At 48.6% G+C, this 26,643-nt stretch overlaps 9 protein-coding genes across 9 annotated transcripts; 4 read left to right on the top strand and 5 right to left on the bottom strand.

Annotated features, from left to right (window-relative positions):
• Positions 1-591: 591 nt before the first annotated feature.
• Positions 592-3,408, top strand: N7537_011559 (uncharacterized protein; the record flags this gene model as incomplete). Its single annotated transcript, XM_056902613.1, has 1 exon — positions 592-3,408. The coding sequence occupies one exon, from the start codon at positions 592-594 to the stop codon at positions 3,406-3,408; it is 2,817 nt and encodes a 938-aa protein (XP_056747900.1).
• An 842-nt stretch (positions 3,409-4,250) lies between these two features.
• On the bottom strand, positions 4,251-4,517 carry N7537_011558 (uncharacterized protein; the record flags this gene model as incomplete). The annotated part of the gene is made up of 1 exon (XM_056902612.1): positions 4,251-4,517. The coding sequence occupies one exon, from the start codon at positions 4,515-4,517 to the stop codon at positions 4,251-4,253; it is 267 nt and encodes an 88-aa protein (XP_056747899.1).
• A 2,354-nt stretch (positions 4,518-6,871) lies between these two features.
• On the top strand, positions 6,872-9,217 carry N7537_011557 (heme-dependent oxidative N-demethylase family protein; the record flags this gene model as incomplete). The annotated part of the gene is made up of 6 exons (XM_056902611.1): positions 6,872-6,937; positions 7,021-7,345; positions 7,910-8,170; positions 8,251-8,810; positions 8,867-8,932; positions 8,987-9,217. 6 exons carry the CDS (start codon positions 6,872-6,874, stop codon positions 9,215-9,217), a joined length of 1,509 nt encoding a protein of 502 aa, XP_056747898.1.
• A 351-nt stretch (positions 9,218-9,568) lies between these two features.
• Positions 9,569-10,778, bottom strand: N7537_011556 (homoserine dehydrogenase; the record flags this gene model as incomplete). Its single annotated transcript, XM_056902610.1, has 2 exons — positions 10,717-10,778; positions 9,569-10,647 (listed from the first exon to the last, which is right to left on the bottom strand). The coding sequence occupies exons 1-2, from the start codon at positions 10,748-10,750 to the stop codon at positions 9,569-9,571; spliced, it is 1,113 nt and encodes a 370-aa protein (XP_056747897.1). The 5' UTR covers positions 10,751-10,778.
• Positions 10,779-11,080: 302 nt separating this feature from the next.
• On the top strand, positions 11,081-12,313 carry N7537_011555 (CCDC174 family protein; the record flags this gene model as incomplete). The annotated part of the gene is made up of 1 exon (XM_056902609.1): positions 11,081-12,313. One exon carries the CDS (start codon positions 11,081-11,083, stop codon positions 12,311-12,313), a length of 1,233 nt encoding a protein of 410 aa, XP_056747896.1.
• A 518-nt stretch (positions 12,314-12,831) lies between these two features.
• N7537_011554 (uncharacterized protein) lies at positions 12,832-15,040 on the bottom strand (the record flags this gene model as incomplete). Its single annotated transcript, XM_056902608.1, has 7 exons — positions 12,832-12,875; positions 12,941-13,122; positions 13,181-13,285; positions 13,341-13,452; positions 13,523-13,755; positions 13,943-14,539; positions 14,622-15,040. 7 exons carry the CDS (start codon positions 15,038-15,040, stop codon positions 12,832-12,834), a joined length of 1,692 nt encoding a protein of 563 aa, XP_056747895.1.
• Positions 15,041-18,269: 3,229 nt separating this feature from the next.
• nhp6 (high-mobility group nucleosome-binding protein) lies at positions 18,270-18,703 on the bottom strand (the record flags this gene model as incomplete). Its single annotated transcript, XM_056902607.1, has 3 exons — positions 18,270-18,430; positions 18,483-18,578; positions 18,631-18,703. 3 exons carry the CDS (start codon positions 18,701-18,703, stop codon positions 18,270-18,272), a joined length of 330 nt encoding a protein of 109 aa, XP_056747894.1.
• A 2,724-nt stretch (positions 18,704-21,427) lies between these two features.
• N7537_011552 (centromere protein H) lies at positions 21,428-22,486 on the bottom strand (the record flags this gene model as incomplete). Its single annotated transcript, XM_056902606.1, has 3 exons — positions 21,428-21,797; positions 21,855-22,026; positions 22,138-22,486. Coding segments are annotated over 3 exons (891 nt in total), but the record flags the coding sequence as incomplete, so codon positions are not given.
• A 7-nt stretch (positions 22,487-22,493) lies between these two features.
• On the top strand, positions 22,494-26,637 carry atg11 (autophagy protein ATG11; the record flags this gene model as incomplete). Its single annotated transcript, XM_056902605.1, has 3 exons — positions 22,494-22,624; positions 22,725-22,836; positions 22,900-26,637. Exons 1-3 carry the CDS (start codon positions 22,557-22,559, stop codon positions 26,635-26,637), a joined length of 3,918 nt encoding a protein of 1,305 aa, XP_056747892.1. The 5' UTR covers positions 22,494-22,556.
• Positions 26,638-26,643: the final 6 nt, after the last annotated feature.

The raw sequence follows: 26,643 nt of genomic DNA, 5'->3' as shown, positions 1-26,643 counted from the left end.
ATTTATTTAATTGATTATAAAGGATCCTATAGAGGATCCTATTTCGGGGATTCTTTTCTTTCTTTTCTTTTACTCCTTAAACTTAGTATTCTCATTAAAATATACTCTTTCCTTTAAAGAACTAGCTAGGCAACAAGTATACTCTGAACCCGTCTAACCTAAATATGACTAGTTTGCAGTGCGTAACACTGTCTACGAAGCTCTATTCTATAAGCGTATATGATAGCTATACGCTTGGCTAGGGATAACTCACCTTTCAGGCTATTTTCCACTGCTACTATGGCATAGGAAGGTTATGGAAAAGAGAGAAAAAAATGATACCTCGTTGTCGGGATGATATTAAAGTGGGGTAGTGGGTAAGGACTTATAATACATATTTAGAATGCGCTTAGGATGCTGCTGATTCAGCCTGGCATAGTGGTAAAGTACCGGTTCTCAGATCGACATATTAACTTGTACTCTCGATACTGCTGACACCTCGATACCCCACTTCGCTGCGTATGTGCCATTTCAGATGATCATCCTTAACTCGCGGGGCGATTGATCCCCCACGGAAACATGCTCGACAGTTGATACGAAGAAAAGGGACAAATGAACGACCTCGAAGAAGCGATCCGGGTGTCTCGCCAGGCGGTCGCGGCCACTCCGGATGACCATCCTGATCTCCCAATATTGTTGTATAACCTTGGGAACAAGCTTCAAAGTCAATATGAAAAAACAGGACGGATGGATGAGCTTGACGAGGCGATCCGCCTATCTCGTCAGGCAGTTGAAGCAACTCCTATCGAGAATCCCAGCCTTACGGGATGGCTAAGCACTCTCGGAAACATGCTTGAAACTCGATACGGGCGGACAGGACATTTGGATAACCTCGAAGAGGCCATTCGAGTGTCTCGTCAGGCGATTGAAGCAACTCCTGTTGGCCATCCCGATCTTCCAATATTTCTAAGCAACTTTGAGAACAAGCTACAAATACGATACGAACAAACAGGACGGATGGGTGGCCTAGGTGAGGTGACTAGCCTATCGCGTCAGACGAGTCAGGCCGCTCCTGATGATCTGAGGCCTCCGCCATCTGACTCGGCCCATATGCACAACCGATACGTATTTTCTCCATACGGAGGTTCCTACTACCCTCCATCAAAGTATGCTGATCTATCGGAAACTCCACGAGAGCGAACTATGTCCCGCCACCGGGTGTCCCGCCCGCGTCCATCCTCCTCGTTCCATAGTAACCCGCCTACAGTTGACTCGGGCACCTACTCACCCTTGTACGGCGACAATGAGCCTGTGGAGCGTCCTGTGGAGCGTGGTACCTCACGAGACGGATATGGCCGCGCCGTAGCAGCGTACATACAAGACCCAGACGAAGACTTCTACCGCATGCCACCAACAATACCCCTTCCAATGCCCAAGGTGAAGGGTAAGGCCGCCCCGCAGATTCATGAGGCGAGACACTTTAAGCCACACGAGGCCCAAACGAGCCCTGCTATGCCCTCGCAGCGTCGCCCATCCAGAAGTATGGACCGGGACATAGAGCGATATCGATATCTGGACAGATTTAACATAGGGGATCTTAAAGCAGAGCTGCCTGTGGTGTCGGATCGATCTTATAGTCAAATGTCAAGGGAGACTGCCCTGTTAGAGAGAGCCAACAGCCTACGGGATAGCCACAGAAGATCTACGTCCTACCAGGATAATCGACGTGGTGCCCAGGTAGCTGTGGCAAGCTCTAAGCGGCGGCAGCCAACCACGTACAACTACAAGGATGAGCCATCAAGCAATATGGGCGACAATCTAGAAGATCGTGACCATGAAATAAAGAACTACCAGGCAGCACGGTCTGGCCGAAACCCGACTGACGGTGAGCCTTCCTCCGCAGAGGCCATGCTCCCCAAGGCAACCACCAATCGCCAGGGTCAGAGGAGCCGGTCTAATAGCAGCGGTGGCAGCGGTGGCAGCGGCACAGACGAAGAAACGGAAGAAGACAAGGAAACGACTCTCTTAGCAAATGGAGTGAAGATGGGATTTGACCGCAAAACGATTGAAGAACAAACCATCAACATTCTTGCCGGGGAGACCCACAACGCCATACGATTGAACATCGCTGGTGGGCGCCGACCCAAGCAGTATGTCACTAGATCTAACCTTGACTATGCGGGCGGTGCAAGCCGCCGGGAGTTTGAAGATTTACGACGAACCCGAGGAGACAGTCGTTCGGAGCGTGGACTCCGCCGTTCTAGCCAGTCTACCTACGGAAGTACCCGCACGATGCACCAAAGTCAATACGGACAAACACGGCGGATAAACAGCATCGAAGAGGCGAAACGCTTGTCACCCCAGGCGGTCGACCCTGGTCATAAAGCTACCAGTCCCGAAATGACCCACGAAATCAGCAGCAGCCAAGCTACGGGTGATAGAATAGTGGACAAGCGTCTACCAGGCTCAGACAGAGATCCAGGTTACGCATCTATGTTGCATACTACAACGTCGACAGTATCCTCGGAACCAGCATCTCCCGTCAATTTTGAAATGTTGCCTTCTGAACAACCCAGCAAGATTGAGCATATAGATGACCACGAAATTCAGTCCCCCGTGTCTGACATTGATAAAATCGGCTCGCAAAAGTCCGATGAAACCGCTTATGAAGAAAAGACAGGCAAAGCTCTTTTACGGGTTTTCCTGGCCGAAGACCCTCTTTTCAGAACACTGTGTGAGAAGGCTATACTGCAGATGGGCCAAAATCGATTTGCAAAGAATATGAGGCGCTTACTAAAATCCTACTACAAAAACCTCTCTGTAGAAGCGGAGAGCGAGGCTGAGAGAGCCGCCGCAAAGCTGCTACGGAGTAGGCAAGGAAGACAACGGATCAGCCAGCAACTTGCTGTTTATATCCTTCAACAAAACGACGAAAACTGGATTGTCCACAGACCGGATCTTCAAGTTGCTCCAGAAGATAAGAATAGGGTCGAAGCATGGCTAACATGCAACTCCGAAAGGCCACTGTCTGTTCTCGAATATGAAGCTCCAACGCCTGGGATTGAATCTTCGACCTCATGTTCTGAAAGCGACTCCGATGTAGACGAATTCCCAAATGTCTCCGATTTGAAACTTACCTTGAGAGGAGCTTGGTCATTCCAGACTCTTCTCAGGGATTTCATGTTGCTTTTTTTGTCTCCTGAGTTAAAGACTGTGCTTCTGTCGATCCCTAAGCGTCATATATGGTTGTCAGAGGCACAGGACCTGTCGTTCGTGAATTGGGTAAAAGTATGGATAGAAGACAGGACTGAAACAACATGGAATTGGTGGCCGCTCGAGTCAGCAAAGCAACCACTGAAGGATGGCGAATCTCGAATGTTCTGGATATGTGTAAGTTCAAACGTCCTCGTATGCGAAGAAAAATACTGAGATCTCTAAGAGCTGTGGTAAGCGGCAGTGGGAAGAAATATCCCCGGATCAACGTGAGCTAGTGAAAGAGATACTCGCTCTGTCGGATGATCAACCCCAATCGCGGTACGTTTGCAGAACAAAGGGCCAAGAATACAACCTGCCAAACTGGCTCGAAGGCATATTTCGAAAAAGACCAAAATCGGAACTAGCTGCACAAGCATCAACAGCAGCCCGAAAATATACACCATCCGAGAATAACGCGTCCGCATCGCAACCGAGGCCGGTTTCTTCGTCCAATGGCGATGGTCAGTCCAGCGCGTCAGCTTTAATCCAGCCACATCGTGGAAACCTTGCCTCGGAACAGCGAATCAAACGATCTCCTTCAAACCTAGCTATGCAGGCTCAGAGCTGGATTTTATTTGGCATTTACGGCTCGAGGAAAACTCTGACACCAACCCAAATTTTAGTTGACAACCAAAGTACCGATTACAGTGTCTTCCAAGAATTGAGAGATTGCTATCACATTCATCGGGGCCGACTCAGGCTATGGTTCTCTATTTGGCGCCTAGAGAACTGCGAGGTCGTCAAAGTACGATGAGGAAGTCCCTTCTTTGACGCTTTATACCCTGAGCGCTGACCGTAATCAGTTCAATAGATTGACGCTTGAACGTATGGTTCGCGAGCACGAAGAACTTCCCACCCACCAGGATTATCAATATAACCCCCGTGCAGGAGCTACAGGGGCAAAGAATCCTCCAATATCACCTCATTTGTTTGAAGCTTTGTTCTACAGCTGTCGCTTCCCTTGCTCTTGGCCGATACCACATGACTGCATGCATGCTCCGACCGGTGTAAAGAACCTAGAACGCATCCCGAAAAGAAAGAGGTGTTTTGAAAGAGATCAAACTTCTCCAATATGGGGCCTCGAAACCGTCTTCGCGGTTTCTTTTGCCTATGTCCTTATGTACCATTGTGTCATAGTAGCTGGCCCCTTCGGGTTTTTCGTGTGGTGGATCAAAGTCCATCCAGGTGACTTGCAAGATGCCTCTATTCCGCTTGCCATCGTCCTGGGTGCGCTCTCTCTTTTTTGGAGTGGTGCTGGAATCCTCACCGGCAGGAAAAGACATTGAATATTGTCTTGGCTCAATTCAATCAGGGTGCACAAGTTTTTCAGATGCTGATTTAAGTGCTAGTCCAGACATTGACCAAAGTTCAACATTTTGAGAATTCATAGATTCACCGACAGGTAATCGCTCCGTTGACAATTCCCTATGATTGAGTTCCGGGCCGGGCCCACTGGGTCTTGGGCTTCGGCCATCAATTAGCGTCGGGATGGGCCGGAGGCTTTTAAATTCAAACCACAAAGTCCTGGTACACTCTCCCAAGTATATCAGTTGACAGAGATTATCGTATGTTGTAGCCAGGTTTAATGTGGGTTTGCCCATAAACTGAGTGGAGCTCGGTTGTCAATCGCTCTTTAAAGCTTTGCCAAGCTCGTCGGGGCCGGGCAGACGATGTGGATTTTTTTATTTTTATTTTTATTTTTGGGACGTTTGAGACATTTGAGAACACGCTAAGCAATTGGGAGAAGCCTAAACCAGACCACCCTCTGGGGCGTATATTGGAACCTATTGGGTTCTACAAACATCCAATCTTATATGCCCCCCCCCCCGTTTCTAACCCTTAGATACTAGCTGCTAACCCGTAATGTGAAGGTTCGTGCTCGGGGCTCTGGCATCCTTCTATCTATTTGCTTTTGTTTGTCGTTATTACTGTGATGTAGATTCATGTCGGTATTACCGCTGGAGCATGATGTTCCCTTTATCATTCTTTTTATTCATGTATGGGATGTGGGGTCAGGGCGCCAAACAGCTTGCGGCGGAAAGCAGGCAACGAGAAGAACGCGCGTAGCAAAATGAGAAAATATCGGTGTCTACCTTTTGAAACAGAGAGCGGAAGAAATATTTTAGAATTCGAGCATGTTCTTATCCCTTTTTGGCCACCTGGCGTACTTAAAATGAACTTTGATCGCCTTTCATCACAATCGTGCTCTCCTTCAGGTGGAAAGTACACCAATTGTCAAATGAAGATGAGAACAACCCCGGAAGGGCATTACCAGTGCCTGTAAATTACTTAAGAACTAAGTGATACCCAGGTGTGTAGTAGAAGTAGGCCTTTAGCATGGTTGGCAGATCCTCCAGGGCTGACACATCTGATTTCAAAGCAACTTCAACTCGACATCCCTCATATTAAGCTATAATGCTTTCTGGCATTCTATCATTGCCTGGGCCTTTGACCCGCCTTTCCTACCAGTCTATGCCGACTACTACGTTCTGACCGGTTTGAGCTTCAGTACATACGGATGGCAAAAAGAAAAATCATGATGACCCGACCCATAAAGGCTTCCATTTCAGTGAGATCGCCACCCCCGCCAAACTGAAACCCAGGGAACCTGACTGTGTGCCTTGCAGATCGACTGTGACGAATATGAGTGGGCGAAGTATGAACTCCATCGCTGCGCTATGCCACCTCTCAGATCATTTCATTTGGAACATATGCGAGGATCGTGTAACACAACTTTGGCGATGCCTGGGAGTTTTTATGGATGGGAAGAACCCGCATTTGTTCCACTTTACGGACCGTTGGAACCTACCTATGTCCTATACCCAAATAATGGGAGTGGTATACGTGCCCTGAGAAATCCTGATCCAATCAAAACTGCAGAGATTACCGTCATTCACAAAGACCAATGCGATATAAAAAGAGCGCCTCTCAGGGATTGGCTCTTTGTACACATATAAGATGGTCGTGGTATGAAGGGGAGATATACAGCCACCCATACTGTCTAAAATGTCATCGAAGGCGACTAAGCAGCATCCGTCTGCAGATGATACCTTAAGCATTTACAGTCGCTCACCGGAATCTCCGAAAGACATATTGAGTTTCATGCCAACAATACTTCCTCCTCGGCACGATATACCGGAAATAAATTCTCTAATTATCAGATTGCACTAGCCCGAGGTTCTACTATAGTTAGTTAGTTAGTGATTTAGTTAGTTAGCTATACGTAGAACTGGCATTCACCCGCGCCACGGGTCCAAGATCAGGAACCTCTAAATTGATTGATATATTCTTTGAAAAAAGAGTGGAAGACGTTAAGCATTGTAGTTCATTGGACAGACACCCGAACTGTCAGGCCGTGATCACGTGAGTATTCAGGGTCCAGCCAATCAGGTCGAAGTACCTTAATCGTGGAATCCAAACTGAGCCAATGCAATTTGATTCTCTACATTTCATTTACCAACTGAGGATCAAAAGCGTTTGGGTGGCCCTAAAAAAATGAAGCAACCGTGAAAAGGGAGCTGTCAGCAAGGGTGGACCGAGTCGCCGAGTAGCAGCGCGCCAGAGCACTGACACAGCTCCAACCCACCAGGAACCGTAACCTCCCGAGGGCTCACCAGCACTCGAAATCCACACCAAAATGGCGTGGTACTCTATCTTACCATCGGAGCTTACCCACCTCGAGAGCTGGGCGGCTCGGATCTTTGTGAGTTTCCTTTTTTCTCTCCCGCCTTTAGCCCTTAGCCCCTTCACTATGACGCAGTTGCTGATTTACCCCGGATTCTGCAGTTCTTCCTCGGTCTCATCACCATTGGCCCCTGGGCTTTCCTCGTATTCCTCGACGCAAGCATCTGGATATATCGACTGATCCTTTGGGAAGTCCCCTGGATTGGTGGACGAGCACGTGGTCGACAGCGCCCTCGCGCGCCGAGCCTGAATGAACGTCCGAGCGGGCAACGGAGGGCATTTGGACTGCGCGGCGTGGAGACGGATACCGGTGACAGCCAGGGGGGAGATCGAGATGCTTCTCCATTGCCGAAAAGGGAGAGAGATCGTGATGACCCTGGGAAGGAGAACGTGAGCCCTGTTGTCCAAATATCGAATCCACATTTGAGTGGAGATGGTGTCTTGAAACAAAGGAGCTCGGGGCAGATATGATGACTGGGTCCCTTTCCTCGTGAGATTTGACGATGTTTACGATCTTGTGGTATTGTTATGTCTCTTGTCTATGGTTTATGTCGTTTTGACTATTGAGCAAACATACATTTCTCTTATTGCCGTTGAGTCTCGAATCGTGCAACACCGTGAGTCTTCCAAGGTTGCATGTACATGACTTATACTACATCGAAGAGTGTGCGATACCAGTAGAGTATAATCTATTACACAAAATCGGTATTAGCAGTGATTTGCCTATCTAATAATTCCCCAACTATCTTATCTCAAAATACCAACCCCGCAGGACCATCTCGGCCTTGTGAGTCAATCAGAAAACATGGACGGACAGTGCAGCCACTCAAAGTAGAGAGAGATAAGCCCATAAAGTTTCCAGCCCAAGTTCGCTTTCTCGTGCGGAGATCATGCGGAGTTAGTAGTTGTTCTGAGAATAAATCTCTCTATTGAGCAAGGATTGTAAACTTCATCAGCTCAGATCTACTCCATAGCGCTTTGAACATGGCAGAAGCTCCATACAAACTAAACATTGATGCACCATGGCCTATTATCCCCAGAAATCTGCTCTATGTTCTTATCGTGGGCTTGTGTGCTGCGATGTGGAGGATTCGACAATATCGCAAGGCTAATTCATACGGGCAAACGAAGACAACTTATTCGGATAATAAGACATCACCAATCATACCTCTGGAAGGATTCAATTGGGAGGAGACCGAGCAGTTACAATATCGGCCATTCAAAGGAAAAGACAAATATAACTTGACCATGGGTGAGTTCCCTACTCTTCCGATCTTATACAAATATGCTAGATCACAACACTCGACACACATCCAGACTAATGCATCTTAGCACTTGAGAACCTCGACCCATCAGAGCTCCTCCCGATGGACAAAACCTACCAGGACCGACTCGCTCTCCGCAAGTCCATACTCGAGCAGCACCATGATGTCGTGGTAGCAATCAACAACGATCAAACACCAGAGGAAGACCCTCGCATCCGCCCCGCCATTAGCGAACTATACAATTTCGTGCTAGGAACATACCTACCAACCCGATACCCGAGCATGTTCAAGCTAAACGCCGAAAGCTCGATCTTCCAAAACCTGGTAACAGGCACAACATGGCCAACAACCCTGTCACCAAGGACGCCAGCAATCCAGGCCCTGGAAATCCTGTCCCAGACAGTAGACGATGATTTCCTGATCCTGCTCCCCGAGCCCTCATCCGATAGCGAGGAACAACCGAAATATGTACTACAGGCATTTGTAACCTGCTTTCCGGCTGGCTTCAACACGCGCAAGAAACTCGGGTTGCGTTTAGTAGATATTCATATACCGGTCCCGCGTTATCGGGAAAAGATGGAGCGCAGCATGGACAGATTCTTTGGACGCCTTCAGGTTGGGAAGTTTGTGAAACGACTCAATTGGAGTATTACTATTGAAACGGGTCTGTTTGCTGCTTTTAGTGGAACACATGCTGTGGCGGGGGAAAAGAGGAGGCTATTGAGCCCGGGGAATTGAATGTTGATCAGGTATGTTGGATGGGAGGAAGTTGATTTGCTGGGATAGCGCTGATATTATCAAAGACTGTTCTCCGATGTGAGCGTCAGACACTGCATCGGCTGCCGGTGTCCGAGGCTCTTGTCTTTACCATTCATACTTACACGTATCCGGTTAAGCAGATTAAGGATGAGGGCTGTGGTGAGGACCTGGCGAATGCGATCGATGGCTTGAAGAGGGGGAATGTGCCAGAAATGCATGCTTATAAGAAGGGAGATGTGTGGGGGGAAGCATTGAAGGACTTCCTAAGGTCCTAGACCACTGCATATATGTTGGGGTTCTGTGCAAAATCCATGAATTATATAGTTCCCTAGTAACAATTCTGTCCATGCGGAGCAGCTAAGACTATGTTAATTCTTGGTAGCTAATGCATGTACCACCTATACCATTATATCATAGGGGATATGCCATTTATACCTAATTTGTAAGTCAAATGTCAGTTAACTACCTATGTAGTATAGGATCAGCATGATCTGTATGGGTGGAATTGTTACTAGGAGGGGTAGATATGATACAAGACTTGGAGCTAAAGGAAGTGTGTTTCTTTATACTTTATATGCATTGTCAAATTTTGGGTTTTATCTTTGTGGGCCTCCAAGACTCAACATTTAGCGCAGGCGCTCGACGGCCTTGATAAGATCGGCCGAAACACCCATGGCAGTAACATCACCACCAGCACCGGCACCCTGGACAATCAGGGGATTGGCACCGTAGCGCTTGGTGTAGAAGCTGATGATGTTATCACTGCCCTTCAGACCTGCGATGGCGCTGTCCTTATCGAAGTACTGCAGGCCGACCTTGACAGCCTTGGCAGCGACATCAATGCTACCAACATAGCGCACAACCTTGCCCTGCTTCTCAGCAGTGTCCTTGATGTTGGCCATCTGGGCATCGAACTCAGGGAGGCGGGTCATGAACTGGGTAATGCCGTCTGCGGATGAAGGCAGAGATTCGAGCTCAGCGGGGATCAGCGACTCAATGGGGAAAGAGTCGGGGCTAGAGACCTCCAGACCAGCAACACGGGCAAGGATGGTCAGCTTGCGTGCAACATCCATGCCATTCAGGTCATCACGAGGATCCGGCTCGGTGTAGCCCAACTCCTTAGCCTGGGCGACGACGGCACTCCACTGCGCATCGGAAGAGCCTGATGCGGGGGCGAAGTTGTTGAAGAGGAAGGACAAAGTGCCAGAGAAGACACCCTCAATGCGGGTGACCTCGTCACCGGTGGCCACCAGGTCCTTTAGGGTGGACAACACGGGCAGGCCGGCACCGACGGTGCTCTCGTGGTACACGAGAGCCTTGCCTTCAGCTGCAGAGGCAAAGATATCCTTCCACAGGGATAGGTCATCGGAGAAACCCTTCTTGTTGGGGGTCACTACTGAGATGCCCTTCTTGAGGAATGTGGGGTATTGCCGGGCCAGGCTAATGTCGGAAGTGTTATCGACCAAAATGGCTCGGCCAGGGGCTGCGGCAAGGTATGTGGCAATCTCCTCGGCCTGTAGGGCACCGCTCTTGGTCAGAGAAGGTACAGCAGAAGCTGTGGCCCAGTCAGCGGCGGGGATGGCGGGCGAATAGGCGGGAGTGGGAGCAAGGAGGGTCTGGGAGGAACGGGCAAGGACGACAAGCTGAGGCGCATTGGGGAGACGAGCAAGCTGTTGGAGGAAGGCAGTACCAACGCCTCCAACACCTGATTCATCAAATCGTTAGTACTCAATTGATTCGGACTTTTCCAAGCTCAGTAGTGGGGGTCACCTACCAATGACACCAAGGTAGATAGGGCTAGCGGACATGATGCTGATTGTATACTTTTTTTTCTTGATGATTTCGATCAATTTAACTTTCTGATTCTCAACCAAGAGTTCAATATCAGATCAAAATTAAAAGATTGATCAATTGAGTCACGAACGCGATCGATTCACCTGAGTAGTGGGGGTGCGGGGCTGCCCCGAACATCGGCCTTAGTCATCAGTGGCTGGCAGAAACTGATATGCAAGGATTTGGCGGTGTATATCGGCCCATTGTGCTTATCGATAAGCGGATGGCATTGTAGCACGTAGAACTTCGGTGAAATTGGTAACTTCCTTCTTGACATAACACAATACGTACCCGTTCACACCATCATGCCTGCAGACCAGGACTCCCTATACGGGCAACCCCGTCTGAAAAAGAACAAAACTGAACAAACCACTTCCTCAAACCTCGCCTTCACCTCTCAGCTCTCTTCACTCATCGCCCAAGATGCGACCTCGGCTTCGTCGCGCGGGCGCCACCGTCCCTCCAAGCATCCGAAGTCAGATATCTTTTCAAAGCACAACAAAGGAACTCAGAAGCGCGCAGCTGCCGATCTCGCAGATGACAACAGGGCGCTCAAGCAGGTCCACAGGAGCACCCAGGACATTGGCTCCGTTGACGCCAGCACGCTGAGCCGGTCTCGACGCCGCATGCAGGAAAAAGCACGCGTCTACGAGGATATGAAGAAGGGACTGCATCTTGCCGGTGACAGTGATGATGATGACATGCCAGTTGATCCATCCGATCCGGACGCCTACCTAGCCCGGCTACGACGCAAGGAGAAAGACGTATTGGTTGATTTCGATCTGAAGCACGCAAACGAGGAGCCGCTCAAGCAAGATGAAACCGATGACGACAATGCATCTATTGTTTCTTACGAAGACGATCTTGGCCGTTCTCGCCGTGGCACTCGCGCCGAAGCCGCCGAAGCCGCTCGCGCCAAGGAGGAAGAAGCCGGTGGCAGAGCTGCCCAGGAACGCTGGCGTCCTACTCGTCCTGACAATTTGATTTACGGAGAGACCGTTCAGACAGAAGCCTTTAATCCCGATGCCAACATTGCGTCCCACATGTCCCATCTCGCTGCTCGCCGTGACCGCTCGCCTACCCCGCCAGAGAAGAAGCATTACGATGCCGAAACAGAGGTTCGCAACCGTGGAACCGGATTCTATAACTTTTCCACCGACGAGGAGGAGCGTAAGCAGCAGATGGAAGAACTCCGAGTTTTGCGAGAGGAGACTTTATTCAAGCGGAAAACGGACGAGGAAAGGATGGCTGAGCGCAAGGCTCATGAAGAGTGGCGAATCAAAGAGATCAACAGACTTCAGGAAGAGAGGAGGGAGAGATGGCGCTTGGAGGACCTTGAAGCCGAACGCAACCCTAAGCCAAAAACCACGCCTCCGCCTAAACCACCGCCCTCGATGTGGTTGTACCCTGAGTCAGACACCCCGTATGACCGAACTAAATGCCCACTGTGGCGACGGTACATGGTCATGGTTTATCCCGACCCAGACGATATTGCCGAATCTACAAAGGACAAGGACAAGGACAAGGAGACTTCCTAGGACTTCCTAGGACTTCCTAGGACTTTCTTGGTTTCTTCTCTCGTGTTCCGCGGTGGCCAAGTGATGCCTTATCACCTTTCCATTGCATTTTCCCGCGCTTTGGTTGACAATGTGCTTTCTGCTTTCTACTTTGCGTTTTCTTTTTGTATGTGTGATACCCTCATTAGTTAACTTGCGCTTTTACTCCCATACAATGGATTTGGTTGAATATAGTCTGTGTGTCTATATATGTCAATAGATCTGAGGATCTCAGAAGGTAGGGTGCTCTAGCTATACAGTGTAGCCAGTGGTAGGGCTGCTATGGCGACGACAAACTTGAAGCCTGTTGTACGAGAAATAAAAATAAAAATAAAAATAGGGCCCAAAGAAGGGCAAAACTATCGGAACTACTAGGAAGCAATCGACGTCTTTTGAAATCTTGAATCATCGCAGTCATATCAACATAACTCATAACTCATCATGTCAGAACAGAGATTCCAATTATAAACTGCAAGTCCCACCGCAATCCCTATCACGACTCAATCACCCAATTCATCCATGACATCCAAGAACTCCCTGGCATCTAAAACAAAGTCCAATCAGTCAACAATACTCGAGATCAGGTTCCCTTGAGGTCTAACTACTTACCAGAAGAGCTTGTGAACTCGAGGACATGATGTCCATGTGGCGTCTGCGGCGGCGTATAATCATCCATAGACATAAATACCACAGGCTTGACATTACGCAAAATCACCGTTTTCGAATCGTACGACTTAAGCCAACTGCGTTTCCCGAGGTTGTGGGTGACAAACGCAGTCCAGACGGGTGTACTGCGTTCATTGTTATTAGCATTTAGTGTTTAGTTCGCTGAATCGACACCTGACATACTGGTTCAAGTCGCCTAGGTGGACTGACGACTGGAGTCGTACGGCTCCAGTGACCGTATCTTTGTATACGCGCAACGCGTGCACGTAGTCATCGTCGGTGATTGTGCTAGCAGATGTCAGCCTCCGTGCACTTAATTTCCTTTTTGGTATGGATTAAATACCCTCCAAAGCATTCTTGTTCGTGTGCCAGCTCATAGTCTAGAATTTCTCCGACAGGGTGGCCTGCATCCTGGGAGCGCAAGGCAAGGAATGTGCCATGGAATAGCACCAGATCTACAACATAAAAGCTGTAAGCATGTCACTTCGATAGCTAAGGCAGAGCTTTCAGATGGGCACTGCTGACCTTCCAATGTGGTGAACTTCAATTGCGTCCATAGAACAAGCTCTGTGCCGCGATTCCGCCGCCTACATATTCGGAGACAAGAGCCATCTCGCAAGACCTCAAGTAAATTAAGCGGCAAGCAGTAGTAGTCACTCGGCCCCGTCCGGTGGGGTTCCCTGCAAAGGATGCGGACGCGGTGGTCTGTTCTTCTTAGGTAGAAGGAGACGCGCATATCGGACTCGTCGTTCAGGGATCTATACTGTGTTAAAACATATGCTCCAAAGAGGTATATATTCTCAACTTGCAGTTGAAGGAGCTCCTCGAAGCCCTTGTCTTTAATTAATTGTTTAATACCCGGATAAGGGTCTCCGCAGCATTGTGACCTGTTGCCGAATATATTAGCAAAATGCCGACAAGCAAAGCAACCTATCGATAACTCACTTTTCTCTGACGGATGGTAGAGGAGTGCTGGTGCCACTAGAGCCGAACGTTTCCTTGGCCCAGTGCTCTTTGATAACATCAGGGTCACTCGAATGGCTAGTAGCCGTCGTTGCAGATGCAGAAGTAAGCGGCGAGAGCGGGATATCTGGTACAGAGGGCGGGAAATCCGAAGAAGTGGTGGAGGAAGATGACATCGGCGGAGACATATGCGGCGGTCGAGTGCGCTCGTATGACCTCTGCCGTCGTGCATTCCGGTCACTCGCCGGGCGATCCCTCACCGGGTGGTCCCTCACCGGGTGGTCCCTCACCGGATGGTCCCTCACCGGATGGTCCCTCACCGGATGGTCCCTCACCGGATGGTCCCTCACCGGGCGGTCTCTCACTAGGCGGTCCCTCACTGGGCGGTCTATTACCGGGCGCTCCCTCAGCGGGCGCTCCCTCACTGGGCTCGGGGGACTCGCGCGGTTACCGGTAGGCGAGTCATGCGGACGGAGCGTCATGCCTTCAAAGCGAGCAGCAAACCGGCCATCTTGTATAGAGAGTAAAGTCTTGAAGCCACCGACGAGGCCCACAAGAAGCGAGGAGGTATAGTGACCCCTAATAAAGACCGTGAGTAAGTATGTATACACATGCACTTTTTCTACTAGTCCTTTTTGGCTTTTTTTTTGGGAGCACCTACTCTCTTACCAAGTCATTGAACTCTTTAAAGACTGTCTTATACTTGGCTAGACGGGTGGCCAGGGTATAATTTGATTGATCCCAAAAGAACCGGCTCATAATCACCCATGTGCGTTTGTATCTCGCCGAACTAGCATCGGGGCCATCGAGGCCTCTGAAAATATCGCCGATATCCTCGATTGTATATGTGAAACTGGCTTGCACGACATTCAAGTCGGATTTGATCATATCGAAATAACGGCGATTTCGGGGATCTTCAGCTAGACGTTCCAGGGTGGACATGGATGAGCTGATTGCGTATAACTCGGACATGAGCGATGTGATTTCGCCCACGTGTTCTGGGAGAGGATCTCGGAATGCAGAGAAGCCAGCCGCCACGTCGTCGGCGCTCTGACGAGATGCGCGCAGAGCCTGAGCCATCTTATAGTTCACAGAGTTAGGCCATAAGGCTTCGAGGGGGGGAGGTTTATATTTTTTTTTGGGGAGGGGGAGGGATACGGTGGGGAGGGTTCTCGAAGAGGGGCTACGGGAAAAAAAATTAGGAATTAAATAGGCCAATAAGCTTACATGTGAACAATTAAGATTATTTAACAAAGACAAGAAGGAAAAAAAAATTATTGCCCATGCGGCTCTCTCAGGGTTCTCCCTTGCGCCCCAAGATCTGACGTGTTCACGCGCGAATGGCGGGGCTTAGTGGAGTCCTAATCTCTTCGTCATCTTTGGCCAGTTGTCTTTTTCTTAGACCGCTGGTTGAGGATATAGACCTCGGGAATATATTATATATATTATATATACGCTTAAGAGCTATAAGCTCCGGGTTGACTCAGATTCCATGGTTCCCAAGGTATTTCCTAGCCCTAAATGTGGAGAACCGTTCAGTCTTACCTAGGTATGGCCCCCTCACTTAGACCAATAGGATAAAGCGTCTTGAGTACAGGGAGTACGGAATAGATAAACTCTTGGTTCCTGGATTTGGCTTGTGAAAACTTGCACGAAAGTCGAGGAAACCATTCAGAGAGAATAGGTTATAAAGTGGAACACTAGAAAGCAAATATCATCAAGTTAATGGGGGTTGCTTTCAGTTCGAGGTCTCTAGCAAAATGTGCTCCTCTTCTTCGGGCTTATATACTCCACAGCTTAAAGTCTATATATAGCGTCGCTAAGGTAAGATCACCTTAGGGTCGACGCTAAATCCTTCTCCCTCACTTCACATCTCTAGTGAGTCATGCTTAATGGTCAAACCGTACTTTATAAACTGGCTGCCCACTGCATGGCCGGAGAACCCATCGAAACCGCTCTGATAAATATCCTTCTATCGTGCGGTTCCAAAACAAACCAACAAGATAGGAGCAAAACACCGTATTGCACCTATGGCTAGAAACCTACGTTAGACACAGGCGACTAAATTTCTACTTGGCCGAGGCGCTAGTGTTAGTGTCACCAATGCAAAAGGGAATACAGCTTTGCACGAATGCATGGCTATGGGAATTATTTTCCCACAGCAGATGAGAAATGGGACCTTGAGCCTCGCGTTTGCTGATCGGACAAGAGCGCTGGATGAGATGGTTTGCTTCCTGCTCGAGGCGGCCGGGGGTGATGGTATGATGGACCAGCCTAATTCAGCAAATGCAGTCTAAGAAACTGGTTATGTGGTAGATGTGGGTGTCAGATGCGGTCAAAAGAAACAGTTAATCTTGCTGGGTACTATTTAATCGACAGTTTAGCAGTAAAACGGAAAGGGAAAGTCATCGATCGCAGCCGAGAATCCGGTGTACATATATATGCAAATGTTGAATTTAGAACGGGCTAGAACATATTAATATTTCCGTGACTCGCGTAAATGTGCTTATTAGGGCTGTTTGGGGCCAAGACTGTCACTATGGAAACCGCGTTATATAACAAAGTCGAGCTAGATCGGCACAGGCTACAGAGCTCTAGAATGTCGAAAGTACTTCGCGATTAATTGAATGCAGTTTCCTAATCGCACTGTGCTCATCGAGCGTATAGTTATTCATATCTGATTTACTCACTACAGCTGCAAAACCACCAGTACTTGTTGGATAGCAAGCGCCAACAGAAAGGCATCTAACAGAGTATTGAATTCAACAAGTTAACTACATGGATCGTTCAACATGCGTAAAAAATATAATCGCATACTCTGCGAGATCCCTCCACACTTACGGGATGGGTGTTCGACTTAAGAAATATCAGGCTTTGTTAGTCTCAGGCGCTACGCACAATTATGCCAGGAAAAGAATGATTCGACTATAGTCGTAGTAGCTATACTAGCGTAACATGGCTTTGAACAAACACCGCTGCTGGTTATTCCTGTCCGGCTATACTATATATTGCTTCCACGTGCGCCGCTCGTTGAATGGTGCGTATATGTATCGCACCCTTATGGCTGGAGTTGTCGTAATGGTGTGGTTTGATACGTATGTGGCAATAAACCACGCATCGAGGCTATATTGACACAGCAAGATCAGGATTAGTCCAAATGCATAATGCTGTGCATATAACTCGACAAGTCCATCAAAATCCCGTTTAGGAGTAGATAGATACTTACTGAGATCTTGTGCCCGTAGGGCTGAAGCACCATCCATGAGCCCAGTGTTGTGGTGAAACAATTCTCATCGCATTGTCGCCCTGCTGTCTGCCCGTCTTGTCGTGAGTCCCAAGTGTAACCGTCTTGTATAATGATCACACTGTGTGTGTCTTCGCGCCCGTAAAGTATCGTCATATCCCGCGTATAATCGCGCTGTATTATGTCGTAATCGCATCGTCGTACCCCCACCCATATTGCATAAGTATGCCCCGCGTGCATTCACTTGCGCTAGCCCTAAGGATATATAGCTGATCCCAGCCATCCTAAAAGAGCTTACCAGCGTCCAAAGTGTTTGCACCTCCAGAGCGAGGCTCGAGTATCTAGGGTCGGGGCTTCACGAATCCCGAGCTCCAGATAGTTGTGAGCTCCTAATACATCGTAGTCTTCGATAACGCTTTATGATTAACCATGACGGCTCTTCTGCTGACTTTTGTTTGACTTCCGCTTTGATCTGGGTTTGGGAATTTCCGATAAAAGTCCATGGTTAGCGGACGAAGCGACGTTGCTTGGAAGATTCCCACAGCATTCGAAACAAACTCAAGGTTAAGCTCCGAGCTTCGACCCCGGATTATTGGGGCGGTGAATGACGCAGGCGGTGAACCCCGCCCGGTTTTGCGGGGCAAAAAAGCTCAAGAGCTCTGGAGAGCTCCCGAAGCTTCCCCGAAGCTCGGCAGCCAAAAACCAGAGCCGAAGTGAGGTCAATCTGAACAGCGCGGAGAAAATCCCTTGCACAACAGACTGAAGCTTACTTTTGAATCATCCCCACAAGCAAGTGAGTTTGCCAACGCTTGCTTGCTTTTCTTACGATCGTTTTAAATTTACTTGGAAGTATGCTTTGGCACCAATTTAAAAGGTTGAGATCTCCCATTGATAACTTAATACCCCCGATAAGAGCAAAGAGGCACAGTTCAGAAGCAAAGTAAACCCCAGCCGTCCTCCAAACCCAGAAACCGTGCACGAAACCGTCCGAAAAAAAAAATCAGGAGAACCATTAGAGAAACACAAACGCCCAGAGGCAAAAGACGAAGTGAAGCTAGAGGGCATTTAAGAGGATTCCTCCTCTTCCTCCTCATCAGCCTTGGCGAGGTAGGCGGCCTTCTCCTCTTCGTAGCGCTTCTTGTCAGCGGCAGCCTTAGCATCGTAGGGCTTGCGGTCGGTCTCGCTCAGAGCCTTCCACTTGTCACCGAGCTGCTTGCCAACCTGGCCTGTAGGAATGTTAGATATATACAACGAAGCTGGGGAAGTAGATTCACTGACCGAAGCTGATGCCGGGGTTCTCCTCGCGAACCTTGTCGCGGTTGTCATTGGCGAAGAACATGTAGGCGGAGAGACCACGCTTGGGAGCATTGGGGTCTAGTAAGTAAATTAGTATAAGCCGGGGACTGATTGTTTGATTTTAACTTACCCTTCTTGCGGCGCTGGACGCGCTTCTCAGGGGCCTTGCGAGTAGACTTGGTGGTGCTGCTGTCCTTAGGCATGATGACTGATGAAGGTTAGATGCGATTTCTGAGGATTTTTGCCACAATAGATGTATTGCAGGAGAAACGAAAGGTGCAATTGTGTCCAGTGGAGGTTTGTATGCGCAATTGACATGGTATTTAAAGAAATTAGAGGGGAGGTGAGAGGGGAGAAGGATGGACGCGAGTGTTTGCTCGACGCGTTGCGCGCAAGTCAACCACTTGCGACCGAGGGAAAACAGAGATTCGAGACGATAGGGATAAGATTAACTCACATGAATTCGATGATCACGAATTAGAATATGTTGAAAAAAAGGGAACTGTGGGTTTTCATGTTAGTTAGGTGGACAAGAACATAGATCAAGGTGTAGCGCGCGACCGCAAGGACGGCGCAAATTGGGAAAAAAAAAGACAGGCAATGAGGTGAAGATAAAGGATTCCAAGGACTAAAAGAACTGGGAAAAAAAGGGGGTGTGGTGGTGGTGGAGGAAATGTGCTTCAGAAGTGTTGATTTATAGAACTCGGGGTTGATATGCAGTACCTTTTTTTGTAAGGGGAGTTTTGTATGGGGGAGTTGTAGTAGTGTAGGAAGATAGTAAGAGAAGAGAAGAGTAGAGGGGGGAGGGCCGTAGTAGTAGCAAAGAGAGGGGGGCCACAGCAAGGGAAAGGCAAGCACGGTTTCGCTGGTTTCGCTGACTGGCTGAAGAGCAACGTATGGTTCAATACTTGTAATTTACACTGGCCACTATACTATTTACAACTGATTCCTCGAAATTTACGTATTATTTCCCTAATTTACCTACAAAAATTCCATTTATATCGTTTGAAATTGATAAATCCATGCACTTTCTTTTTTTCCATTTTTTTTTCCATAGGCAAGTCTTTGTGGGCAGTTGAATGAATTAGAGAATTCAATACGGCGTTATGAAACGAGACCATCATTCCGGCATCTGGGACTTGTGGATTGCGCTCCGTCATATTAATAAACCGCGCAAACGTACAGGTATACGGTACACGGTAATACTATAGTAAAAGCGTCTGCTCGGCAAGTACCTCGTACCTATTATTACAACAAGTGTTTATCATCTAATTGATATAGTTCACTTATAGTTATTGCGAAATTTATTCTATTGAATAATAGTATAGGCATCAAGACTCTTTTACCCTTATGTTTGTTGCAAAGTAGGCTATAATGTATGTCATAAAAATCCCAGAGAAACACCTCTAAGAGACATGCGGAAGGATATAGAAATAACAATCAAACATTTTCATAACATATTCAGTTTGAGGCAGGATGCTTGTGTACTCCGTACAGACATTGGACATTATGAACTTGCTTCCATATGGTATAGCGTATAATCGCTTTGGCCGCGAGTCGCAAGGTTATGCATAGGTACATAAGTTATACGCGGTACCTCTACGGCTCTAGAAAAACAGTCCCAGTTCACTATCATTAGCATCATTATTTCCTCTAATCGATAAAATAAGGATTCAGAAAAGGTCTACTTAAGCTCTCGGTGTCAAAACCATTGATATTATCATTCAGTTGAGGATTTTGTGTAATGATGCAAACACTAATTATCACAGACGCAAAGTGTGCCTCCGGGTGTGTGTACATAAGTGTTAGTATTGAACTATCATCTTCAGGCAAGGGCGAATGGTTGCTCAATCATAAGCGTGGAGTACCCTTTTAGCGTAACCCCAGTTGAAAACATGGCTGGGCAGGTACCTAGGAACCTAAGGAACATTGAAGTACATAACTATTGACATTGATTAACTAGTTATCTTGTTGATAAGAGTCATGTGTTCTAGAGTGAGAAGCATGGGTGAACATGGTATCGCTGTTTTCTTAGCTCGAGGGTTACCCATGCCCAGACTGATAGGTTACAAAGTAAAACGGTATGGACATGGAACGTCTTAGAATAAATGATCAAGCTTAGACTCCTTCCTTACAGAGCCGGATCACACCATCATCACAAGCTAAATTCAGAATGGATTTCTTACCCAATATGAGTAGGCTTTAGCATGGATATTCTATCTAGCACGCTCCTACCGCTCAAGTCGCCGGAATACCTCATTTATCTTCTAGACAGTCTTCTCTATAGGCTAACATCTTGCTAAAGTTGCCAGATTGTCGGATCGAAAGCAAAAGTCCGTACGCCGTACAGAGTAGAGATTGCCAAATCCATAAAAACGCATAGACCATTTGTGGACATTCTGGTGTTCCCTCAGCAAAGATGTCCCTTTTTTACTCCGTACACATACCGTCGATACTGCAGTAATGGAGTACTGAGTGTACGGGCTAATCCACCTGTAATGTACTACAGTTCCACGCCTTCCGACAGGAAAGCGTCATAGAGTCGCGTCTGTATTGTGCGCTCCAAATCATTTTATATCTGATCTCTACTAACTAATCATAAAGGGAGCTAGTTAGTTATGTCTTTATCCGAGCATAGAGCCCTTACTTCAAAGACGCGAAGTGTTGTACACCGCTGTGTATAGCCGTCATTATTGCAGTACTGATGGACTCAGCATGTTGCCCTGGTAATAATTATTATCCAGTCCACATTATTCGGCTCAAAATTACCATTTCTTTTTTTCCCCCTTAAGAAATAGGAATCGAATGTTCCGGAGACTTGGGTATTATTGTACAGCACCTATGCTCCTAATTACAGTTAGGGGCCGGAATGAATTAGAGGATCGTAAAAAAAAAACGGACATCCGAACGCGTCGAAAAGAAAAACATCAGTCATCACTTTCATCCAGCACCAACGCGCGCAGCATGTTGTCATCGGCCCAATTTAGTCCACTGGCAATAACTACAGCACTTGCAATAGACTTCATAGTCTCCCACTGAGCTTTGCGCGCTTTTAAATCTGTTTCAAAACTGTCAAGGTGCGACAGCAGCTCGGGGTCTTCAAGCTTCTCTCTCCAGGATGAATCTTCTTCCGTGAGCTCTAGTAGCTGGCGCACCAGTTCCTGGTTTTCGCGATTGATTTGTAGATTCTTTACTTCTAGGTTCGAGAGCTGCCTCATCACCAAGTCATGTGCCGACGCAAGATTCTCATGTGCAAGCGCAAGCACATCGCGACGATTCACCAGACAGAGAAGGGCTCTGTGTATGCCTCTATTAGACTTCGACCTAACTCTAGGGCTTTTCGTGGGTACGTACCTCTCAGCAGGGGTGGCAGCTTTCAGGTGAACAGCTTTGAGAATAGGCTCGGTCACGAGGATAGTGCGAACGGCCTTCCTCCTGACCGTGTAAGTAGATCGCGCCTCGAGGAGCTCACGTTCGGCTATTGCGAGCTGTTCTTCGGTATCTGCGCCCGAAAATGATTCCATTTCTAATAGGATGAAAGCGATTAGAAATGAAGACAGACAAAAAAGCAAAAAAGGACCGAAAAAGGAAAAAAAAAACAAGAATTTAAGTATAGCGAAGCCTTTATCAGGTGTACCTTGTTCGAGAAATGCCTTTTCTAGTTGTTGTTCCTGGACTTGGTTGTAGAGCTGCAACACCAAGGTCTCTTTATCCGATAAAGTCACGACATCGCGAGAGTCATCTGTAGAATAATCTAGTAGTGCCACCTCACCAGATTGCAGGTGAGGCAGCGACAGGCCATGTTTTGCAGCCATGGATGTAGATCCCATGAACGCGGACGTATCTGGTGATAAGAAGATGAGACCGGAGGCGGTGGGCGAGCTTCCCTGGCCACACGAGGTTGCGGAGCAACCTTCAACGTCCTGACCAGCCTGATCGGGGGCTTCAGGACTCTCATACTTTTTCTTTTCTCCCTTCCGTGTATCTTCTTTAGGAAATAATTCTCATTTTTCTCTCTTACTGAGCATCTAAGCTCGCCTGGTGCAGAGGGGGGTAATGTCGTTGCACATCTACATTGCTCACACTGGGGAGCATTTCCTGGCTGATCCAGTGGCATTTGCCTCGTAAGTCTTCAATATCTCTATTTGATGTTGTCTACTATCTGGTTATCTATGTTTGAATGAACTATCCGGACTCCAGCTGACGCCTGTCTATCGTCTATAGTCCCGATGCTTTGAAGTCATGGATTGTTCGCAATACATCCATCCCACCTCCACGGCAAATATTGATGACCGCCCGGGGAAAGAATGTCAAGATCCAAACGCTCGCTACCGAGGTGCGAGATTATCAATATCAATCATGACCTAGAATTATGCTAACTCATAGGCAACCATCGCAGAACGAGATCTTCGTATATGACCGACAATACGTCAGTGAACCAGGCGACGTCGAATTTCCGGAACTACCTCCTCCCCAACCATTCCGACCCGGTACCCCGCCAGCTATCCTCAAAGACGTGAATGACCTCCAGGCATGGCGGAACCTCTATATGACACGGCGCAACTGGGCACTGGACTTGTCTAGTCGCTGTGGGGCAATTGACAAGAACCTCCGAGAACATAACGAACGAACCGATGTTATAAATCGCGCGGTGGGCGTGGCTCTAGAGAATCTCAAGTCTCATGTGGGTAACCTAGAGCATCGGTTCCAGGAGGCACAGTCGTGGGCGAATAGCCTTTTAGAAGAGCAGCAGGCTGCTTTAGATGGCTGGCAACGAGCTCTTTCCACATTGGACAACATACCGGCGCGGAAAGATTTCCCTCTTCTTGGACGCCCGTCTACGCCCAAAATGGACAAGGATCGACCAACCGGAACGCTGCGTGACTTTGTCGACGTAGGCGAGGTTCAACGGGCTGGATCAGAGGCGGCATCTGTGTCGTCGGCCTTTGCTGGTAGCGTCCATGACATCGAGAAAACAATCAGTGACATCGCCTCGGACACTCAACGACTTGTGGACGAGGCTCTTGGCTCAAATTTTGACGAGGTGGATGGACTGCTGGAAGAAGTGGAGACTATTGCGAAGAAGATCGGGTCTGATTATGAGCATGTTCTCAGTCTCCCAAACAACCAGAAAACGTTGGCCAATATATCAAGGCTTGCATTGAGCCATACCAAGGACCTTCTTCCTTCGCTGGTGGAGATCAGCGTCGAGCTTCAAGTTGCGCTGGAGCATGCTGTGCAGCGCCGGGGGGCCGCGGAGAAATCGGCCATTGCACATATGCGCACGATCTCCTCCCTTGAGTCTAGACTTGCCGACGCCCATGCACGAATGGTCAATCTGGACGTAGGGAGTAATGCCTTTGAGGTTATCTACTCTGTTTTCCAGATGCCAATGGTGTATGGGTCGATTCTTATCGAATCTGTGCGGCGGCGAGAATGGAGCGATAAGATCAAAACTGATTCCCTGACGCTGGCTGAGGAGATGGCGGTTTTGAGAGATGAAGAGCAACGCCGTAGGAAAAAATGGCTAAAAAATATGGGAGACTTTATGACTGTGACTGATTCCACCACACCAGGAATCGAAGTCAACCTTCAAGGTCAGGATGAGGAATGGCCTGATGTAGCTCGGAAAGAGATCGAGTATTACATCGACGATTTAAAGACCACCCATTCCTTGACCAACCTAGCGGAACAGCTTACCCAGCAACTCAAGGAGCTGGATGCACCCACTCGGCAGCAAAGACGACGGGCCAAAGCGTTCAAACAAGGCAGCGTATTTGACTTGAGTCGGAGCTCTATATTACGCGCCGATGACTCCGTGCGTAGCTTGCAAGAGGAAAAAACGAAGCTAGAAGAACGGCTCAAGGGGTCTGACAGTCGTGTTCGGAAATTGGAAGATCTTTTGCATCGTCAAAGTCATCTCAGCCGGCCACCGAGCGGCACCTTCGGCCCAGACTTCCCTGGTTCACCTGCATCTCCACACCCTGATGCACTTTCCAGACGGTCATCCGTCTCTTCGAGGCGAGTCTCAGCCACTCAGTCTGCCGAAGACAAAGCCCTCATCCAGCGTATTGTTACGCTTGAAGCAGAGCTGGCAGCCGAGAGAGATGTGGTCCAGCGACTCCATAAGGAAGCCCACACTGAGCGCCAAACCAACTCCGACAAGTACCAAGAAGCTCAATCCACCAAAAAGGACCTCATAGGCAACCTCGAAGCGCGCCAACGCGAATTCGAAGATGAGCGCCGATACCTGGACTCGGAGTTGAAGAAGTTCAGACTCCGTACTGAGGAAATGGAAGAAGAGCTTGATCGACTTATGGATAGCAGGGAGCATGGAAGACAAGAGATTGACGATCGCATACACCAGCTTGAAGTCGACCTTGAAAATGCCCATGCCAATTCCGCCGAGGACACACGAAAAATTATTGAGCTCAACGCACAAATTCTAACTCGGCAAGAGCGAGAAGAAAGCCTCCAGGCTAATATTGATGATCTCGAGCACAGACAAGCGGAGTTCGAGCAAAAGCATCAAGACAGTTACCAAGCCCTCCAAGCTATCTTCATGAACCTCTCTCCCGGGGGCATTGTGCCTGTCGAACTTCTCGACATAATCAAAGCCATTGAGGTTCTCTCTGAGGGTCTGTCGATCCACGCCAAGAGCGCAGAATCAAATGCATCCCAGGCAATGGCTGAAAACAAGGCCCTCGAAGAACAAATTGTGAAATTTGAGTCGGAGGCAGAAGAGCGGACAAAGAGCTTCGACGAATGCCAGGGTGAATTATCGCGACTAACTGCAGAGCTCTCACGCGTGAAATCAAATTCGGAAGACTTGACCGGCGAACTAGACAAAGAGCGATCCAAGTTCAGTTCCTTGCAGTCTCAAATAGCTGCTGGAGAGAGTGGCTCTGAAGCGCTGCGTGGACAGATCGCCGAAGAGGAACGGAAACAGGCAGAGCTGTCACAGAAGCTGGCAGAAGCCGAGAGTGAAGCTCGAAATTTGAAAGATCAGGCCACAGAATGGGAGAGAAAAGCAGGGGCCACCTCGGACACCGAGGAACAGTCCGTAGCACGATTTGAAGCTCGGGGCACCAAGTCCTTCGAGCTTTCGAATCAACTCTTCGCACAGGTTGAGAAGCTGGGTCGGATGCTCGAGCAATTAGGTTTCACTATTATCCAGCAAGATGGTCAGCTCGTCGTCCAGCGTGCTTCGAAGCTCAGTGCATCGGTGGGCCTAGGCGAAAGCCTCGCCCAGTCAGGGATTGTATCCCTGAAGCCAGATACAGCGCTTTTGGACTGGATGAAAGCTGAAAACCTGGAGGATGAAGAGACTAAATTCTCCGCTTTCATGGAAAGTCTAGCTCAGTTCGACGTTGCCCTATTTGGTGATGTTATTGTCAAACGCGTCAAGGACATTGAACTCCTAGCCCGAAAATGGCAAAAGGAAGCTCGAGGCTATCGTGAAAAATACCACCGAGCTCAGAGCGACGCCCATGACAAGATTGCCTACCGATCCTTCAAAGAAGGCGATCTTGCTCTCTTCCTTCCCACACGGAATCAAGCCATTCGCTCCTGGGCAGCCTTCAACGTGGGTGCACCACACTATTTCCTACGCGAGCAAGATTCCCACAAATTACAAGCTCGAGACTGGCTTCTCGCCCGCATCACGAAGATCGAGGAACGAGTTGTAGATCTGTCCAAGTCAATGAATGGCGTCGCACCAGACCGTCGCTCTCTCGGGGACGCCAGCGATGGCACCTCCCTAGACGACGAGAATCCATTTGAGCTTTCAGACGGCCTCCGTTGGTATCTCCTCGAGGCCGTAGAAGAGAAGCCCGGTGCGCCTGCTACACCGGGCATAGCGAAGAGCACAGTTGCATCAGCGCACGTCGATGCCAAGGGTAGTATCCGCCTCAAACGTGGCACGGACGAGGGTGCCATTGCCAAAACCTTGTCAAGAAGTCTTGATAGCCGTCGCGAGAGTTCGAATTCCAAACGGGGTACCCCCACGCCGTCGCAGCACGCTGTCGAATCCACGACTGATCTTGTACGCCCCGCCGAAGCTGACGCCGGCTCGCAGCCTCGAGAGGCTGCTCCGACCGTCAACGAGGTTCGCCGTGACCTGCTCTCTGGCCCGTGAAAAGTA

This window comes from Penicillium hordei (genome assembly GCF_028827395.1).
Source record: "Penicillium hordei strain IBT 12815 chromosome Unknown utg000006l_segment0_segment0, whole genome shotgun sequence".
Taxonomy (NCBI): domain Eukaryota; kingdom Fungi; phylum Ascomycota; class Eurotiomycetes; order Eurotiales; family Aspergillaceae; genus Penicillium; species Penicillium hordei.
Note: the sequence above shows the minus strand (reverse complement) of the source record. Positions and strands in the feature narration are given on the sequence as shown.